At 33.5% G+C, this 20,787-nt stretch overlaps 2 protein-coding genes across 2 annotated transcripts; one reads left to right on the top strand and one right to left on the bottom strand.

Annotated features, from left to right (window-relative positions):
• Positions 1 to 2,325: 2,325 nt before the first annotated feature.
• Positions 2,326 to 5,509, bottom strand: LOC115965748 (TMV resistance protein N-like). The gene is made up of 5 exons (XM_031085042.1): positions 4,857 to 5,509; positions 3,282 to 3,837; positions 3,134 to 3,211; positions 2,998 to 3,063; positions 2,326 to 2,916 (listed from the first exon to the last, which is right to left on the bottom strand). Exons 1-5 carry the CDS (start codon positions 5,381 to 5,383, stop codon positions 2,563 to 2,565), a joined length of 1,581 nt encoding a protein of 526 aa, XP_030940902.1. The 5' UTR covers positions 5,384 to 5,509; the 3' UTR covers positions 2,326 to 2,562.
• An 8,096-nt stretch (positions 5,510 to 13,605) lies between these two features.
• LOC115962698 (disease resistance protein RLM3-like) lies at positions 13,606 to 16,653 on the top strand. Its single transcript, XM_031081583.1, has 5 exons — positions 13,606 to 14,202; positions 14,806 to 15,388; positions 15,460 to 15,537; positions 15,655 to 15,720; positions 16,383 to 16,653. Exons 1-5 carry the CDS (start codon positions 13,712 to 13,714, stop codon positions 16,398 to 16,400), a joined length of 1,236 nt encoding a protein of 411 aa, XP_030937443.1. The 5' UTR covers positions 13,606 to 13,711; the 3' UTR covers positions 16,401 to 16,653.
• The last annotated feature ends 4,134 nt before the right edge of the window (positions 16,654 to 20,787 follow it).

Here is a 20,787-nt window from a genome sequence, read left to right on the forward strand (position 1 = left end):
AAGCAAAAAACCTTGCAAGAACCCTAAGCGTGCGTATGCATGCTCGAGTATATGTACGCATGGAAAGATCTGCTCCTCCTCATTGAACACTATAAAAAGGCCTCACGGCCCTTTTTCTAAAACACACCAAATCTACTACAAAAAAGTAATTCAAGAGAAGCTTTTTACTTCAAAAAGCATTCTAAAGTCAAAGTTTCTTGGCTAGGACCTATTTCAGGTCTAAGCCCTCTTGTTAAACTTGCTAACCCTTTAGGCATTTTGTTTTGTAGATTGACCAAGGGAAACAGTCAAAATCAAGCTCCAAGAGCTCTTTTGTTTTGAGGTAAAGGTCTAATTTTGTCTCTTTCATTTCCTTCCTTTAAATTTTGTTGTTTTTATTGTTGTTTGATTACTTTAATAATCTTCTATGTAGCTTAGGTTTACCATTTTGTAGAATAGAAGCATGCTAGGATAGTTTAAGAGTAGTTTTGATTGTGTTACCTACTGTGCATTTCTAGGTAGGCAGGAGTACACATGCTCGTGCATTCGTACACATCTCCATGAGCATATGTTTGCATGCTTAGGCATGCACATGCATGCTCAACCTAGAAAGCCAGAATTGTCTGTTCTTTTAGATTCTAGAAAAATACAAGAATGATCAATAGATTAAAATGGGTATTCAAGAACTTGTAGTGATAATAAAGTGATAGTGTAACGACCTAAGGAAAAGCGCTAGCCACATCTGCGCTATACCTCAAAAGGACTAGTCACAATTGAAGCTCCTTGTAGTTGTTAATAAAGCCCAGTTCAACCCAGTAAATACCCGATGTGGGACTCATCACACACCCACACACATCACACAATCAAACAAATTGGGGCATCACAGATAGTATGCTAATGACTATATTTAACTATGGAAAATCTCATGGAGGGGTTAAATGTAATTTTAAGTAATTAAGAGATCTACCAAAATATTTTAATGTTGTAGGAAATAATTTCACCAAGGCTATTATAGATAATTTTTACACTGGCGACATGCACCATGACATAAATTTCATTCACGTTGTTTTAGTACCCAAAGTGAAGTCTCTTAAGAAAATCACAAAGTATAGGCCCATTAACTTGTGCGACATAGTGTTGGGGAGATAAATACCTTGGGGAGCTTCTTTGAGTAATTAATATAGCATATAGCAACACACTTTAATCCAAAAGGTTTAAAGCCCTATGAGTATGTGCTCAATTATGTTATATTAACCACTCATTCTTCTTATCTTTATTCAATATGGGACTTTATTCACACGTGTAACCCAATAATCTCCCCCTCACGTGTGAGTCTCTGCCTCTTTGTGGGCTTCAAGACTTCTTTATGGGTCATGAACAAGTCCTACTCACTTCCTTTTGCCTAATGGGCTTTTCACTTCATCAACACATCATCCATGGGTCTCTCGTATGTCATTCATGGGAACCACATGTCAACCCTGCACGCACATCCATGGGAACCCTACACATCCATGTCCATGGGAAACTCGCACCACTCCATTATCTAGCACCATTAGCAATATTCCTTTTTTATTTTTTTTTTATTTTTTTTTTCTTCAGGATTTTTGTGTGTGGGCCATTTAGGCTTTCTCTATCCCCGTTGGGTAGGGACCATGAACACTTCACCACCTTCACCGCACACCATCATAGGCTCTGATATTACTTGTTGGGGTGATAAACACCTTAGAGAGCTTCTTTGAATAATTAATATAACATATAAAGACACACTTTAACCCAAAATGCCTAAACCCTATGAGTATGTGCTCAATTATGTTATATTAACTACTTATTGTTCTCATCTTTATTCAATATGGTACTTCACTCACACGTATAACTCAACACGTAGTTTATAAAATCATTACTAAAGTCCTTGCCAACAGACTAAAATGCATCCTTCCCCATATCATCTAATCTTATGAAAGTGCCATTGTCTAAGGCAAGCTAATTATAGATAATGTCATTGTTTTTTTGATAAATTGGATAATGTCACTGTTGCATATGAAACCTTACATACCATTCATAATGAGAGAGAGAGAGAGAGAGAGAGAGAGAGAGGTTAAATGGTCTTAAAACTAGACATCGGTAAAACTTATGAACGAGTTGAATGGAACTTCTTGAAGGCTATTATGATTAAATGGGGGTTTTTGTGATAGATGGACCTAGCATATAATGTGTTGTGTCACATCACCCACCTATTCAGTATTGAATCTATTGATTAACTGGTTGATAAAGCAAACAATTCTTTCCACACTAGAAATAAATAAAAACACAAATAAACAATAATTTTTTAAAACACGTGAAACTATATACACCAAAGATGTGTGTCTATATATATAATATCCACAATACTACAAACATATCCATTTTCGCATCTGGTTTTTGACTTGTGCAACTATGAGTAATTGATAAAAAATTATTGGTCCATGTAAACTGGAGTTACCAAAAAATATCCATCAATCACAATCGCACATATTAGTATGTTGTGAAATTTAGTGTGAGATTAGGTATGTCACTAGAATTATTCTATATATATACACACACAGACTAGTCTAAAAGTTCTTCTTCTTGTTTATCTCCATACTCTGACATTCCCAGGATACTCAAATGCATTGTTCCCTGAACTGAGTCCTTTTCTGCTGTATCATCTCTATTAATTCTCTCACCAAATCCCCCATGTGCATAACAGAGAGGCATTCTCGTTTCCCCTCCATTACCAACCAAAGCGTTCCTACTTATAATCTCCTCTTCCAGCTCAAAATCGAGCATATTCCCTTGAAAAGCACCAAGTCCACAACTCTGGTTTCCCATTCCTATCATTATGGCATTCATTGTGGAGGTGAGTGTACTTAAAGGGAACATTTGATCCAGACTTTCTTCTATGTCATCGATATTTTGTGCCTATCAAGTGCAAAGTCAAGTCAAATGTTTTGCCAGTCTATACCTCGCTAAGCTTTCTGACTTTGAAAATGAGAACTATACCTCAGAGGTCCTCTTCATTCGCTCACTTTTTATTTCGGCAATGAGCAGCCTTTCCTTTTCATGAGCCTACATTACAAAGCAATAAAATGAGGTGATTGATTCGTGGAACAGCCTTGAGAAAGAAAGCTTGCTATACCTGAGCGTGGGACTTCAAGATAAAATCTTTGTAATCTTCAATCATTTGAAGGTTCTGCCTATACTTATCCTTTATGACCTGCATATGATGAATCTATTGGAGTAAGACACAAGCTGTTTCTGACTATATAACATAAAGAACCCCTAACCTGTATGCCCTGAGCTCCATAAACATCATCAACTTCAAGTACATTGAGCAATTGTGCATCTTCTGTTGTTATGATGATTCTACTTCCTGAACCATACCAATCACGCTTTCTAGCGAGTGCATTTAATTGGTCCAAGCTATTCACATTATCAAGAACTACAAAAATTCTCTTGCAGCAAAGTTCATTTTTTATTACTTCAATTCCTCTTTCAACATTGTCTATGTTTAAACTATCTTTTATTAGGATATCAGAAAGCAACTGTTTCTGTAAAGCAAGTAGTCCATCTGGTGTTTCTGCGATTCTGCTTACATCGGAAAGGAAACTACTGCCCTCAAATCTTTGGAAATTTTGATCATACACGGCTTTGGCAATTGTTGTTTTGCCCATTCCACAGATGCCTATTATGAGAACATCATCTGATATCACACTTAGTAAGAGATTCAGATACTCTTTACCAGAATCCATTCCAGGTGGGAAGATGGAAACATTCATGTGTGCATCTTGATGTCTATCCATAATATGTTTCACAATTTCCTTTATAAACTTTGATTGATGCCTGCCAGAAACGACCAAAATGAAAATATTGCAAACATTATTGAGCTACAATGAGTCAAAATAATAATAATAATAATAATTAATCACGACCACTCAAGAAAATTGATGAAAGCTTCAGCCACCATAAAGAAAAACCACATGTAAGCTATATAAGATCCAACTATTAATGGTTTATTTATCTGTAAAACCAAATGAAATTGAAGATTTGATTTGTAGTTTGGATTTGGATTTGGATATGTAACCAAGCATTGAGGAGGGTAGTATTTGGATGCTCTTTAGTTGAAATGGATCGATTTTATGATTCAAATTAAATATTACAAATGTAAAGGTGCATCTAATATGAAGTCATTTAATTAAATGACATGTTGCTTTATACATTTTTAGATCCAAAAAATAAAATTTTAACTGTGAAACAGACTCTCCATCTAAAGTAAAACAGAGAGATCTTGGCTGTGATCTTCTCATCGTGTCTCCAAATTTTATACCACATTTAGAGCCATTGGCTATGAAATTGACTCTCTCCATTTGAAGTGCAATAATTTTTACAAGCTTTCATTTACCCTGCTCAACAGAGCCGTCAATCAACAAGGATGGTTGAGTTTTTTGCTAATGCCTTGTTTCTCTAATAACTAGTCAAGAAAGAAATCAGATTAAAACACTTTATACTATCACAAAAAGATCAAACAATGGGAATTTATTCTATATACCATTTAAAGCATGTGAAACGTTTGATTAACTGCTCACATAATAGTATCTTATATGCAAAAATAATTAACATTACAAAAACAAAATTAAGCTGCTGATTTATTCTTTGATGCTAGAGTACAACTCTTTTTTTTTTAATCCCCAAATCTTGGGTAAGTTTCCCAGCAAGAATAGATTAATTTTATTTTTATCTAGTTTTTTAAAGAACTGATTGTCCCATAAACTTAAATTGTTAAGAAATGGTGAATTTAATCTGGTTAATTCCCAAAGCTAGATCTAGCCACAGAAAAAATGGATAAAGAATGAGTGAATTACCAACTAGCAACATTCTGCAAATCCCACCCTCTAGATAAACTAGCTGCCTCAGTCAACGCTGCCCTCCACTTTTCCAACTTGTTTTCTGTCAAGTTCCCATTCCTGAAACGCTCTTCTTGTGCTGTAAACGCTTCACCAAAAGTCCCAGTCTGGTGCTCAACATGGAGAGGATCAACATCATAAAATATAGGAAGAACCAACATGCCAGCTTGATTCTTACATTCTAGGATCTGCACCAGCTCATCCAAACACCACCCAGAAGTGGCATAGTTTTTAGAGAAGACTATGATGGCAATTCTGGACATTTGGATTGCTTTTAGAAGCTCAGAAGCGATCTCTCCACCTTTCTGGAGATTGATGTCGTCTTTGAAGGTGGGAATGTTTGCCTCCACTAATGCCCTGTATAGTTGCTGGGTGATGTTGTGACGGGTGTCTTCGCCTCTGAAACTCAAGAACACGTCGTGCCTGCACCTTGTTACAGTGGATAAGAAGGAGAAGGACGATGTGTATACCCTTGTAAACTCCATGGAATTTGATTGGAGATTTTGCTGTTAAGGACACGGAAATATTTAGATCATTTTGGTTTGAACTATGAAGTTGAACTATTGATATGTTGCAGATGCAGAGAGATGGACCCCGGGGCGGTGCTACGTGTCAGGGGTTTAAAAATTATATATATATATATATATATATTTATTATCACACACTCTTAGTGTAATGGTCACTCAACAATTATGAGTGTTTATAGAGTGCGAGGGCAAAGGCCGAAATTTAAGTTTTTATGAGAAAATTTTATATACATATATAATTAGATTAGACTATAATAACTCTACGTTGTAGTCAGGGGTTTAAAAATTATATATATATATATATATAATATTTATCATCACACATCTTTAGTGTAATGGTCATTTCACAAGTATGAGTACTTGTAGAATGTGAGGGTAAAGGCTGAGATTCAAGTTTCTAGGAGGAAATTTCACACATATACTTAAATTAGATTAGAGTAGATTTTCTATCTTATATATATTAAAAAAAAAAATGTTTTGAACTCCAAAAAAAAAAAAAAAAAAAAAAAAGCCATAAATTTGTTTTTGAATTCAGCTTTAAACTCCAAGAAAAAAAAAAAGTCCAGCAGAAAATTTTTGGTCTTTAATCTCCAAAAAAAAAAAAAAAGTCCATAAATCAAATTTTAAAAAATCATAAGTAAAAAAAAAAAAGAGCCAAACCAATAAACAATCCCTCTTCACTCTCTAAACCCAAACGAAAAAGGTAGCCACTTCACCCATAAACAATTTGCCACCATCTAACCCAAATTTGCTGTTGCTTGATCTAATATTTTCATCTCTCTTTCTTTCACTATGAGAGTGTGTGTTTATAGTGTTTTGATAGACTTCTTTGTGTGTTTATAGTATTTTGATAGACTTAATTCACCGAGTCCCTCTATGTTTGTGCGTGTGTGCGTGCATGTGTGTGCGTGGGGGGGGGGTTTAATAGCGTTTTGATATTTTATTTTGAGTAAAATACTATTTTGCCCTCTAAACTTTATCAAAAATTTGTTTTTTATTTTTAAACTTTAAGAAGTTCATCTATTGCTTCTAAATTATTGAAAAGTTCATCTTTCATTCCTAAACTATTGAAAATGTTTTTTTTATTAATTTTTTTTATATCCTTAAATTTTACTAAAAGTTTGTTTTTCATATCTAAACCATTGAAAAAAGGTTCTTTTTTATCTTGAAAAAACTCATTACAATATTTATAGATGAAAAAGAATTTTTTAAAGTTAAGAGAAAAATAAACTTTTGATAGAGTTTAAGGATAAAAATAATATTTTACATTTTTATTTTTGAGTCTTTGACTAGTTGACTGTCTCATTCTATTTGTCTATACATTTAATTGTTTGTAGTGATTGACATAATTATGAGTTTTGTCTTTTGCACTTTTGAGTCTTTGATTGAAGTGAGTGAGAGTGGTTGTTGCTACGTGGGTAGATCAGTACCTTAAAACTAAAAGACAATAAAAATATAAATCATTTATTTTAAGAATTTTAAACTTATATATTAAAGAATCGCAAACTAATGAACAATTAAATAATTATAAACACCTGGTGAGTGTTTGGATTCATGTTCACATTTTTAGTTTTTTTTTTTTCCCTAGCGCGTATAAATAGTAACATCACATAGATTCATTGTACAGGAGACAAAATGTACTGTTCACGGGTCTCACAACACTATTTACACATTTAAAAATTATTTTGCTACAGTATTTTCAGTTTCAGCAAAAATAAATTGTATCCAAACGAACCCTTAATCATTAGGATAGAAACTTATATATTTAAGAGAAAGTTGCTACTATTGCATTGAATACTATGTAGCTAACTCTCTAGATACATTAATGAATAAGTGATATCTAGCAATTTTCAGCTTTACAGCTACTTTGAAAAACTTCAGGAAGGTGCTAATGGGACAAAAATCAACACCAGCGATCTGATTTACACGTAGAAGGTGAAGATGAAAGAAGTGAGGCAGTATAAAAGAGAAAGAATGCACTGAGAATAGGGATCGAAGAATTAAGAAAAAAAATACTATAGCAACAAGAACTGTGCTTGTAACCAAATTCAAGAGATATATACGAGAACTAATCTCCCGGATTGTGCCAATGACGATTTTCTTTAGATAAAATCATACCATCTTTACGTTATTGTCATCTGGATCCATTATAATTATTGCCCAACTTATTAGAGCCTAATTTTTGAACCCATTCTTTACAAATTCATTGTATTGGGCTCTTTGAGCCTAGATCCTTTTACCTTTTGGGTTTAGGAACCAAATTGTGTCCTAACAATAATAATTAAAGTTCACTTAACTCCTAATTAATATGTTATTGTATTAGAAAAAAAATATGTCAAATGAATTTATAATTTATCTTTTATTTTTATTTTTACATAACAAGAGATTATGGGAATTGCTACATTGGATTATGATGAATTTGTATTAGGAAAGTGGAAAGGCTGGGAGAAGTAAATAACATGTCATAAAAGTCAAGAAGAGAGTGGGTGTTAAATGTTAGTAATGGCTGGGAGAAGTAACAGAAGTGGGTGGGTTTTATTTTTTAATTTTTAAAATTTAAATTCTTTATTTGTTTTCCTTTTTTTCTTTGGTGGAGCTTAGAAAGTCCTCTATGTGTGCCTCTTTTACGGTTTTAACAATATTTGTTAACATATATAGTAAATTACATTTAATATTTAAATTATATTTATTATATAAGTTGTGTGAAAAATGATTAACATTATTAAAATTAAATATATCCATCACTTTATGTTTTTATAATTTAAAAATTATTAATTAAATTATTTATGATATCATTAGTTCGACCACTGGTTTGAACTTGGTCAGACCAAAAAACTGGTAAGTAGTCACTTTTTCGGTTCTTTGATCGTACTAGTTTTTAAAACCATGTTACCAATTGCACTTCCTTGTTATTTACATAAAAATCATAAAAACTTTATGTATTATTACTACTAGTCGCTAATCCATGCGATGCACGACCTAATTGAAAAGCTATACATATAATTAAAAACTTAGTCATGGAGTGTTATTGATATATAGTTGACTTGTGGCATAATTCAGAAGAAAAAAAAAGTGACTATAATAAAACCAATGACATTTTTTGAGAATCAAAACCAATGACATAACTAAATACTTTACTCAATAGGAATTGTTAAGCCAAGTCATCCAACTAACACTTAAATTTAAATTATCATCTCCAATCATCCTTTGAAATTTCATGGTTGTCTTTGCTTCTTGCCTAGCAGTATTGCACAAATTTATCATCCTACCTGCATGCATATTAAGGAAAACAGTAAACAAAAGCAAATATAGATTAGACTTATTTTTAATTTTTTTAGTCTTTATAGTTATTTTTTTTTCCTTCTCTTTTAAGAGTGATAATAGTTACACACTATGTGCATAGACACAATGCCACATAATGTGTGTAAGGGTGTGCAACAAAGAGTATAAAGCATTAAACTATTTTTGTACTTCAAACCATAAAAATCATCCAACATCTGAATTGTTATATCTAAAAAAATTTAGCATTTAACTACAGTAGCAACTTTTATTTTGTATTTTAATGGTTTTTGTTATCTCTCTCCTCACTCTAACTCTCATTCTCTTGTTCGTCTCTCTCCTTTCTCTGACTCGAACTTGCTTGCCCCTATCTCTCTATCACTCTCGCTCTCTAGATTTCGATGGTGGTGGTTCAAATGCAATTTGTAGGTCACGGTGGTGGTGATTTGTGGGTCCGATTTGGATCATTGGGTTGTAAGGTCATGATTTTATTTTATTTTATTTTTTCGGCTAGTGGTGGTGATGAGGTTGTGGGTTTGGTGGTTGCTGGCAATGGCAATTGTTGCTTGGTTGGGTTGTGGTGATGGTTGTGCCTGATGTTGGTTGGGTTGGGTTGTGGTGGTTGTTGTGGCTATTGTTATGGTGGTCAGTTGGGCAATTAGTAGTTGTTATGGATTTTTATGGGTGTGTGTTTAGTTATTTTAATGGGTATTTATATTATTTTAATGAGTATTTATATTATTTTAATGAGTAATGTGAAAAAGTAAGAGTTGAGATGTAGGGGGTATTGATAAGTGGGTTGTTAAAATATATAAAGAAGTTTTTTGAAGTGCTAAAAGCTAAAAATAATAATTATTAGAATTCAATGCATAATCACACCCATTTTTAAAAAAACCAATTTTAAATTGCATGTGATCAAATTAAAGTGAGGTATGATTTATCGAAACTATTTAACAAGTCTATAATTTATGCGTATTCAAAGAAATGTTGATTTTATTATAGAATTCATGTTTGGGTTTTTTTATTTTTTTTTAAATTATTTATTTTATAATCCTAAAAGCTACTTTATCTATTTTACCTACTCATTTAACAATACACTATACATCCCATTTTCTATATTTCCATACAACCAAAGTTATCAGGATTGAGATCCTACACGGGATTGATGAGAGGGTTCGGGGATTGGATTGTATGATCAGCATAAGGATCATAAGATCCTACTTTCTGATTTAAAAAATATATTAAAAAATACCTATAATAATTGTGGGGGGCAAAAACACTTTAACCAAAGAGTTGGTCTAGTATTCAGGACCAGCACAACTATTTTTTAATGTATGGGAGACAGAAATCCACAATGGGAAGATAAAAAAGATGATAGGAGACAAATGTAGTTGAATCAAGGCTTTTTATGCATATAAATAATATTCTTGAGGTACAAATAAGAGTTCTAAAGGATGAATATAAGTGAAGACTCTACTTGCTTTCTCCCTCTTGTTCTTCCTTTGGTTTTTTCTAGATCTCCCTTCCTGTTGCTCTCCTCTTTCTTTTATAACAATCCCCCTCCTCTTCTAGCTATCCTGCTCTTAGTTGAATTTAGGGGGATACTTAACCCATTAGCATTTTCTCCTGCCATTTCTTGATTATAAAGATAGACTTTTAGGAATGTTTACACTATTTAGGCCAATCATTCAGTATTCAATGTGGCTGACATTAGGTGAGAAAAATCTTAAATGCAAAGGTGACTGTTACATTGGGCTCTATGTTATCTTCGACGTATTCCTTGGGAAAGTAGGTGAAAAAAGGGTGTCATCAGCTAAGAGGATGACCACTTCTTGGTTGGGCCATGTTTCCACAGGAAGATGGGTTTCATGAATTACCTTAGTAATGGGCCCAAATGATCTTTTCTCAATGGGAGGCCCCTTCATCCCTCGTTGGCCCTTGGGCCATGCCCATTCTATAGATGGGGTTTCTCGGGACTCCTTTTTGGGCTAAGGTCTTTGGGGTAGATTTAGGTCCACTCCCCCACAATTATGATTCTTCATAATATATATTAAAGAAACATTGAAAAAAAGGGTAAATTTTGACACAAATTAGTTAAATTACTAATAATAGGCAAAGTGCCAAATTATAAATGCATAAACAAAGTTCAAAAGTTACAACTCACAAATACCAAGTTCTAAGTTAAACAACTCAAAGCATACATAATGTCTCACATAAATAACTCAAAGCAAATAACGATATAAGTACCTAATGACTCACATAAACAACATAAAACTAATAACACTGTTTCAAACAACACCACAAACACCAATCATCAAAACCAAAATTTTGGTTTTCTTTGATGGGTTCCTCAAAGTACGGTTGATCATTATAAACAACATTCTTATCATTGTTAGCGGAATTACATATTTCAAACCAACATACCCTTTGGTTCTGAGATGTGAACAGAGAGGAGGGAAATGGGTAGTGAGCTTGGCTAGGTTTAGTCGACAGATAGAGAGCGAATTTGGTTTTGTTTGAGAGAGAAAGAAAGCAATAGAGTGAAGGGAAAAATGGGTAAAGGGATTAGAGGATTAGGTTGAGTGGCAACGGCAACGATAACAACAGTAGCTACTATAGTGACAACGGCAACAATAGTGGTAGCTGCATGGGAGAGAAAGAGATAGCAATGGGTAAAGAGAGAAAGCATTAGAGGGGAGAGAGATAGAGAGAGAGATGAGATATGAGAGACCAGGAAGAGATTAATTATTTTGGTTAAAAGAAATAGAGAGACATAATAAAATAATATATTTTATTTTTAGCCACACTCCTACAATAATTTATAAGAGCATTAGCATTAGCATTAGGGGTTATAAATCCCTCAGATTACTATTTTACAATCCCAAAATGTCAAAATCCATCTTTATCTAAGAGTGTAAACCCAAATTGTTTTACAACCATGCTACAATGAGTTCTTACTTGTAAGAATTATTGTAGCAAGTTGTTATAAATTCTTTATTGTCAAATATTTTCTCTCTCCTCTTCCTTTCCTCAAGAATTCTCTCTCTCCTCTATCTTCTTTTCTCATTCACTGTCTCCCCTTTCTCTGTGTCTCCTTTGTCTCTTGCTTTCTCTCCTCCCTCTCTGTCTTGTCTCTCTCTCTCCAGCCCTTTCTTTAGACCTTGCCACCACTTCCTCCAAGGTGTAGATTGATGGTTGTTGTAGTGGTTGTTCATTGTTTTGCTCAGCTTCATTTTGGGTATGTGGTTGTTTCAATTTTCATATGTGATTTTTTTTTTTTTGGGTTGATGGGTTTATGGTAGGTGGTAAATGGGTTTGTTGTTTTGGGTTTGTGTCGAATTTTGGTGGGTTTGTGGTTTTGGTGGTGGTTGTTGTTTTTGGTGTGGTGGTGGCAATTGTGGTTGTTATGGTTGGCAGTATGACTAATTGTGGTGGTTGCTTTGGTTTTGGTTGGTGGTGCTGGTGGTTTCAGTTTCCGTTGTGTTGGTGGCTGAGTTTCAGGGATAGGGTTGATCTGGGTTTGGGTGTTGGGCGGTAGATGGGTTGTTCGGGGTTTGGTTTTGGCTGACGTATGGTTGAAATAGAGAGAGATAGAGGAAAAAAGTTTGAATCAAAGAGGAAGAGAAAGGAGAGAGAGATCAGATAGTTTTATATTTATTTTATTGCATAGTTTATATTATTTTATTGAGTTGTATGTAAAAATAAGAAATGAGATGTTAGGTGTATTGTTAAATGATTTGGTAAATATATAAAAATAACTTTTTAGAGTTAAAATAGGTATTTTTTTTAGGAACCCGAATGCGAGTGCTCTAAACATAGCAGCCTACTATAGCAATTTTTTTAAAAAGAATTTAACAATAGCAACCCATTTGTTGCTTCAATTTGGTAATTGAGGGGTAAAATAACTTATTTGGGGTCTTACCTACCTGCTCTTTAGCATTTATGGTGCTAAAAAACCAAATTGCTATTTTAACATCTCAAATACTAAAAAGCATTATGCAATGATGATGCTATATCTAAAATTTTTTGCAACATGCGAACAATAAACTCCTATCTTTAAGAGAATATTGTAGCTCCAAAGACTATTTTTTATTCAATTTTCTCATTAAAAAATTGTTTTCTCTCTCTTTTTTTTTTTTCCTCTCTTCAGTCTTCTCCATTTCTACCCTCTCTCATTCTCTCTCTCTCTTTTTTCTCTTGCCCAGCCCTCTTCTCCCTCCCTCTTTACTGAATCGACGAATCCACTAAATTCAAAGTTTGAATTAGATTTGTGGTGGAGTTGGTAGTGGAGATGGTGAAACCACCAAACCCAAAACACCAAAGATCCATTGTTTTCTTTGGGGTTGGGTTTTATTGGGATGGCGGAGGGATTGATCTGTTGTGGCAGATTGTGATGGTTTAAAAAAAAAAAAAAAAAATCAAATTTGCAGTAGGCTATGGGTGTTTGTGGTGGCTGGTTGTGCATGGTGGTTGTGGGTGGTTGTTCTTACCTAATAGAACAGAGAGAGACAGGAAGGAAGAGACAAAGAAACAAAGTATAAAGTAAAATTAAAAATAATAATAAAGAAAGAATATTTAAACAAATTGCTAAAAAAATAGAACTATAGATGTTGAGTGTGTTATAAAATGGTATGTTAAAATAGGTAAAGTAAATTTTTGAATGTTAAAAATTAAAAATTTTACTTCCATCACTGCTAGCGCTTATTACGTAATTTCATTAGGGGGATGTCAAATGTTTTAAAATCTGTAATATCTCACAAAAATTAATAGTAGTAAAATAAAATATTGTTGCACACCGACAAAATACTGAAACAGTGAATTAAAAAAAAAGGAGGACGATGACAAAAGTTTAACACGAAAAGCGGATGGCCTTTTTCCTTTTGCTAAGATAATGAATAATTAACTTAACTAAACTACTCCAATTAACATCAAGTATTTCCATGTCTCCATTATTGACTTTGCTAGCAGTAGCAAGCTCAGCATTCTTAGCTCTCTTGGTCACTTTCCATGGCCGTTTCCTCATCGTCGTCATCTTCAACCTCTGGGCGGCTACATGATGTGTATATTAGTGTTCAACATGAAGATCCCCGAAAGTACATCACAGACATGATAGATAAGTCTCTGATCACGCGTGGAGTCCCCACTTTCAAAGACAACAAGCAACTTCGAAGAAGGCAAAAGGGAACAGAAGTTGGGAAAGAGTTGCAAGACGCTATTGGGATGTCAAGAATTTCCATAGTTTTGTTCTCTAAAGAGTACGTTTCATCAAGTTGGTGCCTTGAAGAGCTTGTGCTGATCTTAGGGTGCAGGAAGAAGTGGGGGCTAATTGTGTTGCCCATCTTCTTTGATGTGGATCCCTCTGATATTAGAAAACAAAGAGGCTCTGCTGCTAAGGTAGTAGGCATACAAAGGCTTGGAAGCTTTTGGCGAAGAAGGTGGACAGCTGCTCTTACAGAAGCAGCAAACTTGTGCGGCTGGGATCATCGAGCTTCCAATGGGTATTCTTTTCTTTTTTCCTCTAGTTAGATTGATCTTATAATCTAGCTGTATAGAAAATGCTATATATGTTTGTTTAAAATTTTAAATAACATGACTTTCGACATCTTTAGATTTTTTTTTTAATATTTGATTTGAACAGTGAAATAATTCAATTTCAATTGGGGAAGAAGAAGATGCTAATGCATTTTGTAATTTATTCTTTTTGCAGAAACAAACTTTTTCAAGAATTTGATAGCTTTCCTTTCTTCACTGTTTTTATTTTTTATTTTTTTATTTTTATTTTTTATAATCTTTTTTGTTGCTCAATTATCTTTCTTCACTCTTAATTTATCAGCAATGCAATGTCACATAAGAATTTTACGACTTCTCCCACAATTTGTTAAGGTAGCAAACTATGATCAGAGTAACATCTTTTTTTATATGACTTTACAATTGTCAAATTTGTTGTGCCATTGCCCATTAGACTTTATGTTAATTCATAGTAGCTAGAAGCGTGGAATCAGTTTCATTGCCACTTACTTTGTCAAGTCTTATTTGGTACTCATGGATGCTTCTTGTGCTTATAATTTTCATGTTGATGACAAATTGACAATATCATCCAGGATTGAGTCTATGCTAGTTGGTAGAGTTGTTGAAGACATCATAAACAAACGAATTCCGACAAATCTGATTATTTCCATCTATCCTCTTAGATATGATATATGCCATGAGTACCTAAAACTCTTCTTGCAAGTTGGGTCGAAAGATGTCATCATTGTAGGAATATGTGGGCCAAGAAGAATGGGAAAGACAGCCATTGCAAAAGCTATTTATAATCAGATTTTTTATACTTTCGAAGGTAGCAGCTTCCTCAGCGATGTTGCACAAAATTCAAAGCAGCCCAATGGTCTAGTTTACCTACAAGAAAAACTCCTGTCTGATATTCTATCAGAAAGAGATATAGCAATAGCAAATTGTACCAGAGGAATGGATATAATTAAAGAAAAATTATGCTTTAAGCGGGTTTTAATTGTTCTTGATGATGTGGATGATTTGGAACAATTGTATGCACTAATTGGAAGTCGCAATTGGTTTGGAGTGGGAAGTAAAATCATCATTACGACTAAGAAAGTTCATCTGCTAAATGCGCTTGGAGTGGATCAGATACTTTTGGCTCAAGGACGTCCTCTACCACCGAATATAGAGGTAAGTATATCTTTGATGAAATCAATATTTTTTCGCATGTTGGAAAAATCTAATTGGATTATGATGTATAGGACATTTGGGAGAAATACCAGCAAAGTTGTCGCATAGTTGCAGGGTTTCAAGAGTATATCCAGTCCTTATATAACATGGTACAGTACTAATAACACAATTAATCTTAACTTTTAATTTGTGAAAACAGCAAACACTTAATTTCTTCTTGTTTTTTATCCCCTTATTCATATGGTGTTTCGCTCCTTCATTTGTAGAGAAATGACAGAGTGAGATATCTTGAAAATTGTTTACTCAAAGAGCGTCAGGAGAATGCCGTTCAGGTACTATTTTCTTAAAAGTCTATGGTCACCAAAAATATAACTATAACTATATATATATATTCAGAGCTCAATATGAAGATATCATGCCTTTATATGCAAGACAGATTTATCATGTTAAATACTGTGTGAGATATATTTTTAATATTCCGTTCAAGTATATGAAAAAATTAGAAGAAGAAAAGTAAAGGAGGCAAAGAGTAATTAATGACTGAAAGTGAAAGAAATGCATGGATATCATGTGTAAGTTTATAGAAGCATACATCAAGGTGAAGCCTTTGTGGTTACATCTTTTACTAGTACACTTACTGTATAAAACTAGGCTAATCCTAGCTCAACTCAGGAGTATATAATTCAATTTGGTTTATTTTATGTGCACTATAGGTTAATCCTAATACAATAATAATGGACTGGTAGTGGTAGTGGTAGATATGCTTAATCACGTTATAACAAAAAAAAAAAAAAGAAAAAAAAAAGGTATGCTTAATCACGTTATAAAAACCATCAATATATAAATTTGTGCTTAAACAGGTTAACACATTTTAGAGGCAGGAAGAGACTTCTTTTCTCACCTCCAGCTTGTGGAGTTGTACAGTATGTCGTATATCTGTTATGTTATAAGGAAAATCTGTAGCAAACTCAAGGCTATGGTCTAATAATTGCAGGCACCACCTACTGGATGACGTTATGCAGACAAATGATTGATCAACTCTCCAATGATGACACTGGGAATTAGGCAAGAGGAGACACGAAGCATTATGAGTTTTTAATTTTTAATTATTATTATTATGCTATGGCAGTATGGCTAATGAAAGTGGGCATGGGTTAAGTTAAGCGTTAGAAAGCAAAGAATCATTATTGTGCAATGAGCTTGGTTGGAATTGTCCCCATTCCCCAGTGGTAGCGCTGATGCTTCTTTTTTGCTCCTCCTCAAATTGGTAAAAACGTCCGGTCACATACTGGCTCTACCTTGTATTAGAGGTTGTGGGTGTGGGCGTGGGTGTGGACGTGGACGTTAATACTTTTTCTATTTTACATATTTTTTAAAACACTCTATATTGGATTATTTATTTTACACTATATTTCATTAAAATATAAATTCTTTTTAATTTTTATAATTATTTCTCTTTCTTCACACGTAACAACTACTGTCTACTCTATTTTTTTATCCTCTGGATACATAAAGAAATAATAAAAAACTAGATGCAAAATGAATAGTGTTAGTATAAATTGTACATAGTTACTGAAGCAAACTTGTAAATTTACATAATTATATATTAATTGGTGTGGGTTAATTTTAGAAAAAAATTGTGTAAATTTTACACATTTTTTTGTTGTACACCCACTAAAAAACAAAAAATAAAACAAACAAAAACGGATCTAACACTATCATCATCCAACACAGGTCAACACTATCATCATCTAACACTATCAGTAGATCTATTAGATGAACAAGATGAACACTTTCTTATTGTTCTTTCCCAAATTAAGTCTGTGTCCAAATCAACATAATATTTGCAAAAATAACACCTAGCAAAGAACATATGAATCTGTTAAAGAACATAACACCTGGCCAACACTCAACAAAGAACATGGCACCCAACTAAAACCCACAATCCCTCACATAGAACACCCAGCAAAGAACCATATGAGACGCAAAGAACACCTACCAAAACTAACAAGCCCTCATCTTAAGATCGCGGTGGAGAACGTTGTAGGAGAGGCAGTGAGCCAAGTTGTGGGTGGCCAAGCAAAGTTGAGGTGGATGAGTTACCAAACGTCAATTGGCACCTCCACAACCACCAAATGTCACCAATCCCTAAGCTCAACCTCCATGGCTGAAACTTGAGCAATAGTGTTGGCATGGATAGATGCTAGGTTTGGATCAATCTATAGTGTCGACCTCTTCCAATTGGGGTTAGTTTGGCATGGGTGATTCAATTAAACTAGCAAATTTGAAATGCAAGCGACAATGGGTTCAGATATTTCCAGTGTCAATCTCTCAACACACGCTCTCTTGATTATTTGTGATTTGGGTTCTTCGATTTTTGGGTTTCATTAGTGATTTTTGGTTGGGTGTGTAGACACCGCATTTTGTACCTGTTAATAAATTTTGGTCCTTGGCCCTAATGATGAGCTTGACATATGTCAACCAAGGGTAATTAAAGAATTCACAATAGTTTGGAAGTAATCACAACACAAAAGTGTTCAAATTGCTTTGAAATCGATATTGAAAAATAACTTTTGCTCTCTATTTTGACCATAACTTTTGATAAACAAAGAAATTTTGAGTGAGGTTTGTTTCATTGGAAAGTTGACATCCTGGGCTTCAATTTAAACACAAATTGTGCCTAATTTGGACTTATTTTGAGTGAGTTATGACTGTTTGAAGTTGGGCTAATTGGGCAGTTCGATTTTTTGGGTTTTAAAACTTCATTTAAGGGCCCAAAACATAATGCTTTGATGTGAGCAGGCCCATGGGCGCTTGAGAACATCCAAAGATCATTAAAAAAGTATGAAAACCCTAATTTTAACTTATATATACTCATCTTATGCCTCCAATCAAAACCCTAGCTAGAGATAGTCATTTTTTGGCCTCCATCTTCTCTAATACATTTTTTCTCTTTTCAAAACCCTAGGGCAGCACCTTAGAATGGTTTTTTACAAAATTAAAACCTCTCTTTAGTTAGTTCTAAGGCAGAAACTATTTTCCAAAATTGATTTCTCAAAACCTTTTTCAATTAAAGTTTGTTCTTGAGTTGTGATTACCTAAACTATTGTGTTCTTTTGATTATTCTTGTCCTATCAATCTAATCTTTGTGTTGTAGGCACTGAGGGGTCAGTTAAACAAACTCTAAAATTATAATCTAAAGCAAGGAGAGTGTTCTTTCCATGAACTTTTCCTTTGTTTAATAGGATTCACATGTGTTTCTTAACATAGTTTTTATATTCACTATATTTGTTTGTTTGATGTTCATGACTGTTTGATATGTTTTAATTTGATTTTAGATTGTTTATAATATGTTTTATTTGTTCTTGTTTTATTATTTTAGTTCCATGTAAAGTTTGACATGTGTTAATTGAGTTAATGTTAGTTTAGTATAATTGTTTGTTTTGTTTCATGTTTATTTGTTTATATTGATGTTTGTTTTATTTTCTTTATGTTAGTTTAGTGTTTAGGGTTCTAACATGCTTGTTTGATTTCCGTTTTAATATCTTTGAATGATTAAATTTGTAAAAATATAATTTTTTGAATTTGGGCTAAAGGCCATGCGCACGCACCCCGAACCTAGACTAGGGCAAAATCTTATTTTTTATTATTTTAATAACTTTTTACATGTTATTTGATTCTGTTTGACTTTGTTTAGGTTAATATGTTTATATTTATTTATTTTCCATGTTTGCTTTAGTATTTTTGCCATGTTTAGTCTTTTTGATATTATTTCCTTGTGTATTTTATTTAATTGTCAACTTGCCATGTTTAATTTATTTTGTTTGATTGTGTTTTATTTATTTCCTTTTATATTGTGATATGTTTTTAACATGTTGTATGTGTTACTTTTATTTAAAGTGCATGATGTATGTTTAGGTTAAGGATTAGGGCTCTTTTAATAAACTCTTTAATTAAATATTGCCTAACAACATATAATAGAGGCCGGCCCACAAGCTTGGCGGTTTTGGGTGTCTAACACATTCTCAAGCCATACCCAAACTCTAGACCCATAATCTAGTACGTGGATTCATGTGTGTAAGTGATTGGCCCAAAGGGCCCAATATGGTTCCTAGACCTAATTTAGGTGGCAACTCCATTAGTCCATAGGGTATGAAGGTGTGACTTGATTAGGGATTTCTAGGTTCATTGTGGTTCCTGAAAGGCTCTCTCTCTCTCTCTGGGGATTTTGGGTTCTTTTTGGTTCTTAAGAGGATTTCTAGGTTTGTTTTGATTGATAGGACTCATTTCTCACTTTCTCTCAAAATTTTCTAGGGATTTTGTGAATTACTCCCTACTTGGTTCCCTATAAAATATTAAAACCCCGAAAAAAATAGTTTGATTTGGATTGGAGATTTTGTGAATAACAATCATCATGATCATAAATTGATAAATCCACATGTCACAAGTTGGTTGGGCCAATAAAACATGTGTTACAGTTGATGTGGCACTTAACGAACACATTAGCAAAAAATGGACAAAAGAGTTAATGCTCAAAGTGGTATATGATCGACCTTAAGTATCAAAATCAAAATTCTAAAACAATAGGTCTGTTTTTCAAAATAACCCCAAATTTTAGGGGTGCACCTTAACCAAAGAAAAATATTGGCTTACATTAAACTGTTCATATAAGCCCAGTAGGAGGTGTAAATCTAGGATTTGGATTGTGCAATTATCACTTCCATGTGAGTTGTAAAAGTTAATGGAGTTAAATTTTTAAACTTCAAACGTTTTAACCATTTTACTTTTTTGCCTGGTTAAGTTTTACATCTCAAATAAAAGTGGTAATTGTATGGTGTAATAAATAATAACCCTATCTCCATTGGTACACATAAGTGGAAGTTACTAAGGCCAACTCTACAAGGAGGAGAGTTAGAAAGAGAACCATCTCACCAGGTAGTGATCCTTATTTGGCTAGAAAGAGTCTAGAGTTAGCATTATTAGTAGGTGGGCAAAAGTGACTAGAGTTATATGACCTATTCTTTGCTCGGAGTCAAAGAGGAGGTGTTGAAGAGTTGGTCTGGTCAGCTTGGATAGAATTGAATAATCAAATTCAAATCCTTGCTAATTTATGGTATTACTTTCACAGTTTAGTTTGCATTCTCTTACTTTCGTTTCTTTCGTGTCTTATGACATTTTTGTTGTCTTTAATATGTCATTATTAGCGACAACGCTAGTTGTCATCACAAATAATAATATATTAGTGACCACAAACATGTCATCACTAAAATTTGCATATTAGCGATGATATTGTTTGTTGTCACTAATGATATGATAAAATATTAGCGATGATGTTGTCTTCGCTAATAACATTTTACATTTTTTTGGATTTTTCTGTAAAATTTACATTTTTAATTTTA

This window comes from Quercus lobata, chromosome 10 (genome assembly GCF_001633185.2).
Source record: "Quercus lobata isolate SW786 chromosome 10, ValleyOak3.0 Primary Assembly, whole genome shotgun sequence".
Taxonomy (NCBI): Eukaryota; Viridiplantae; Streptophyta; class Magnoliopsida; order Fagales; family Fagaceae; genus Quercus; species Quercus lobata.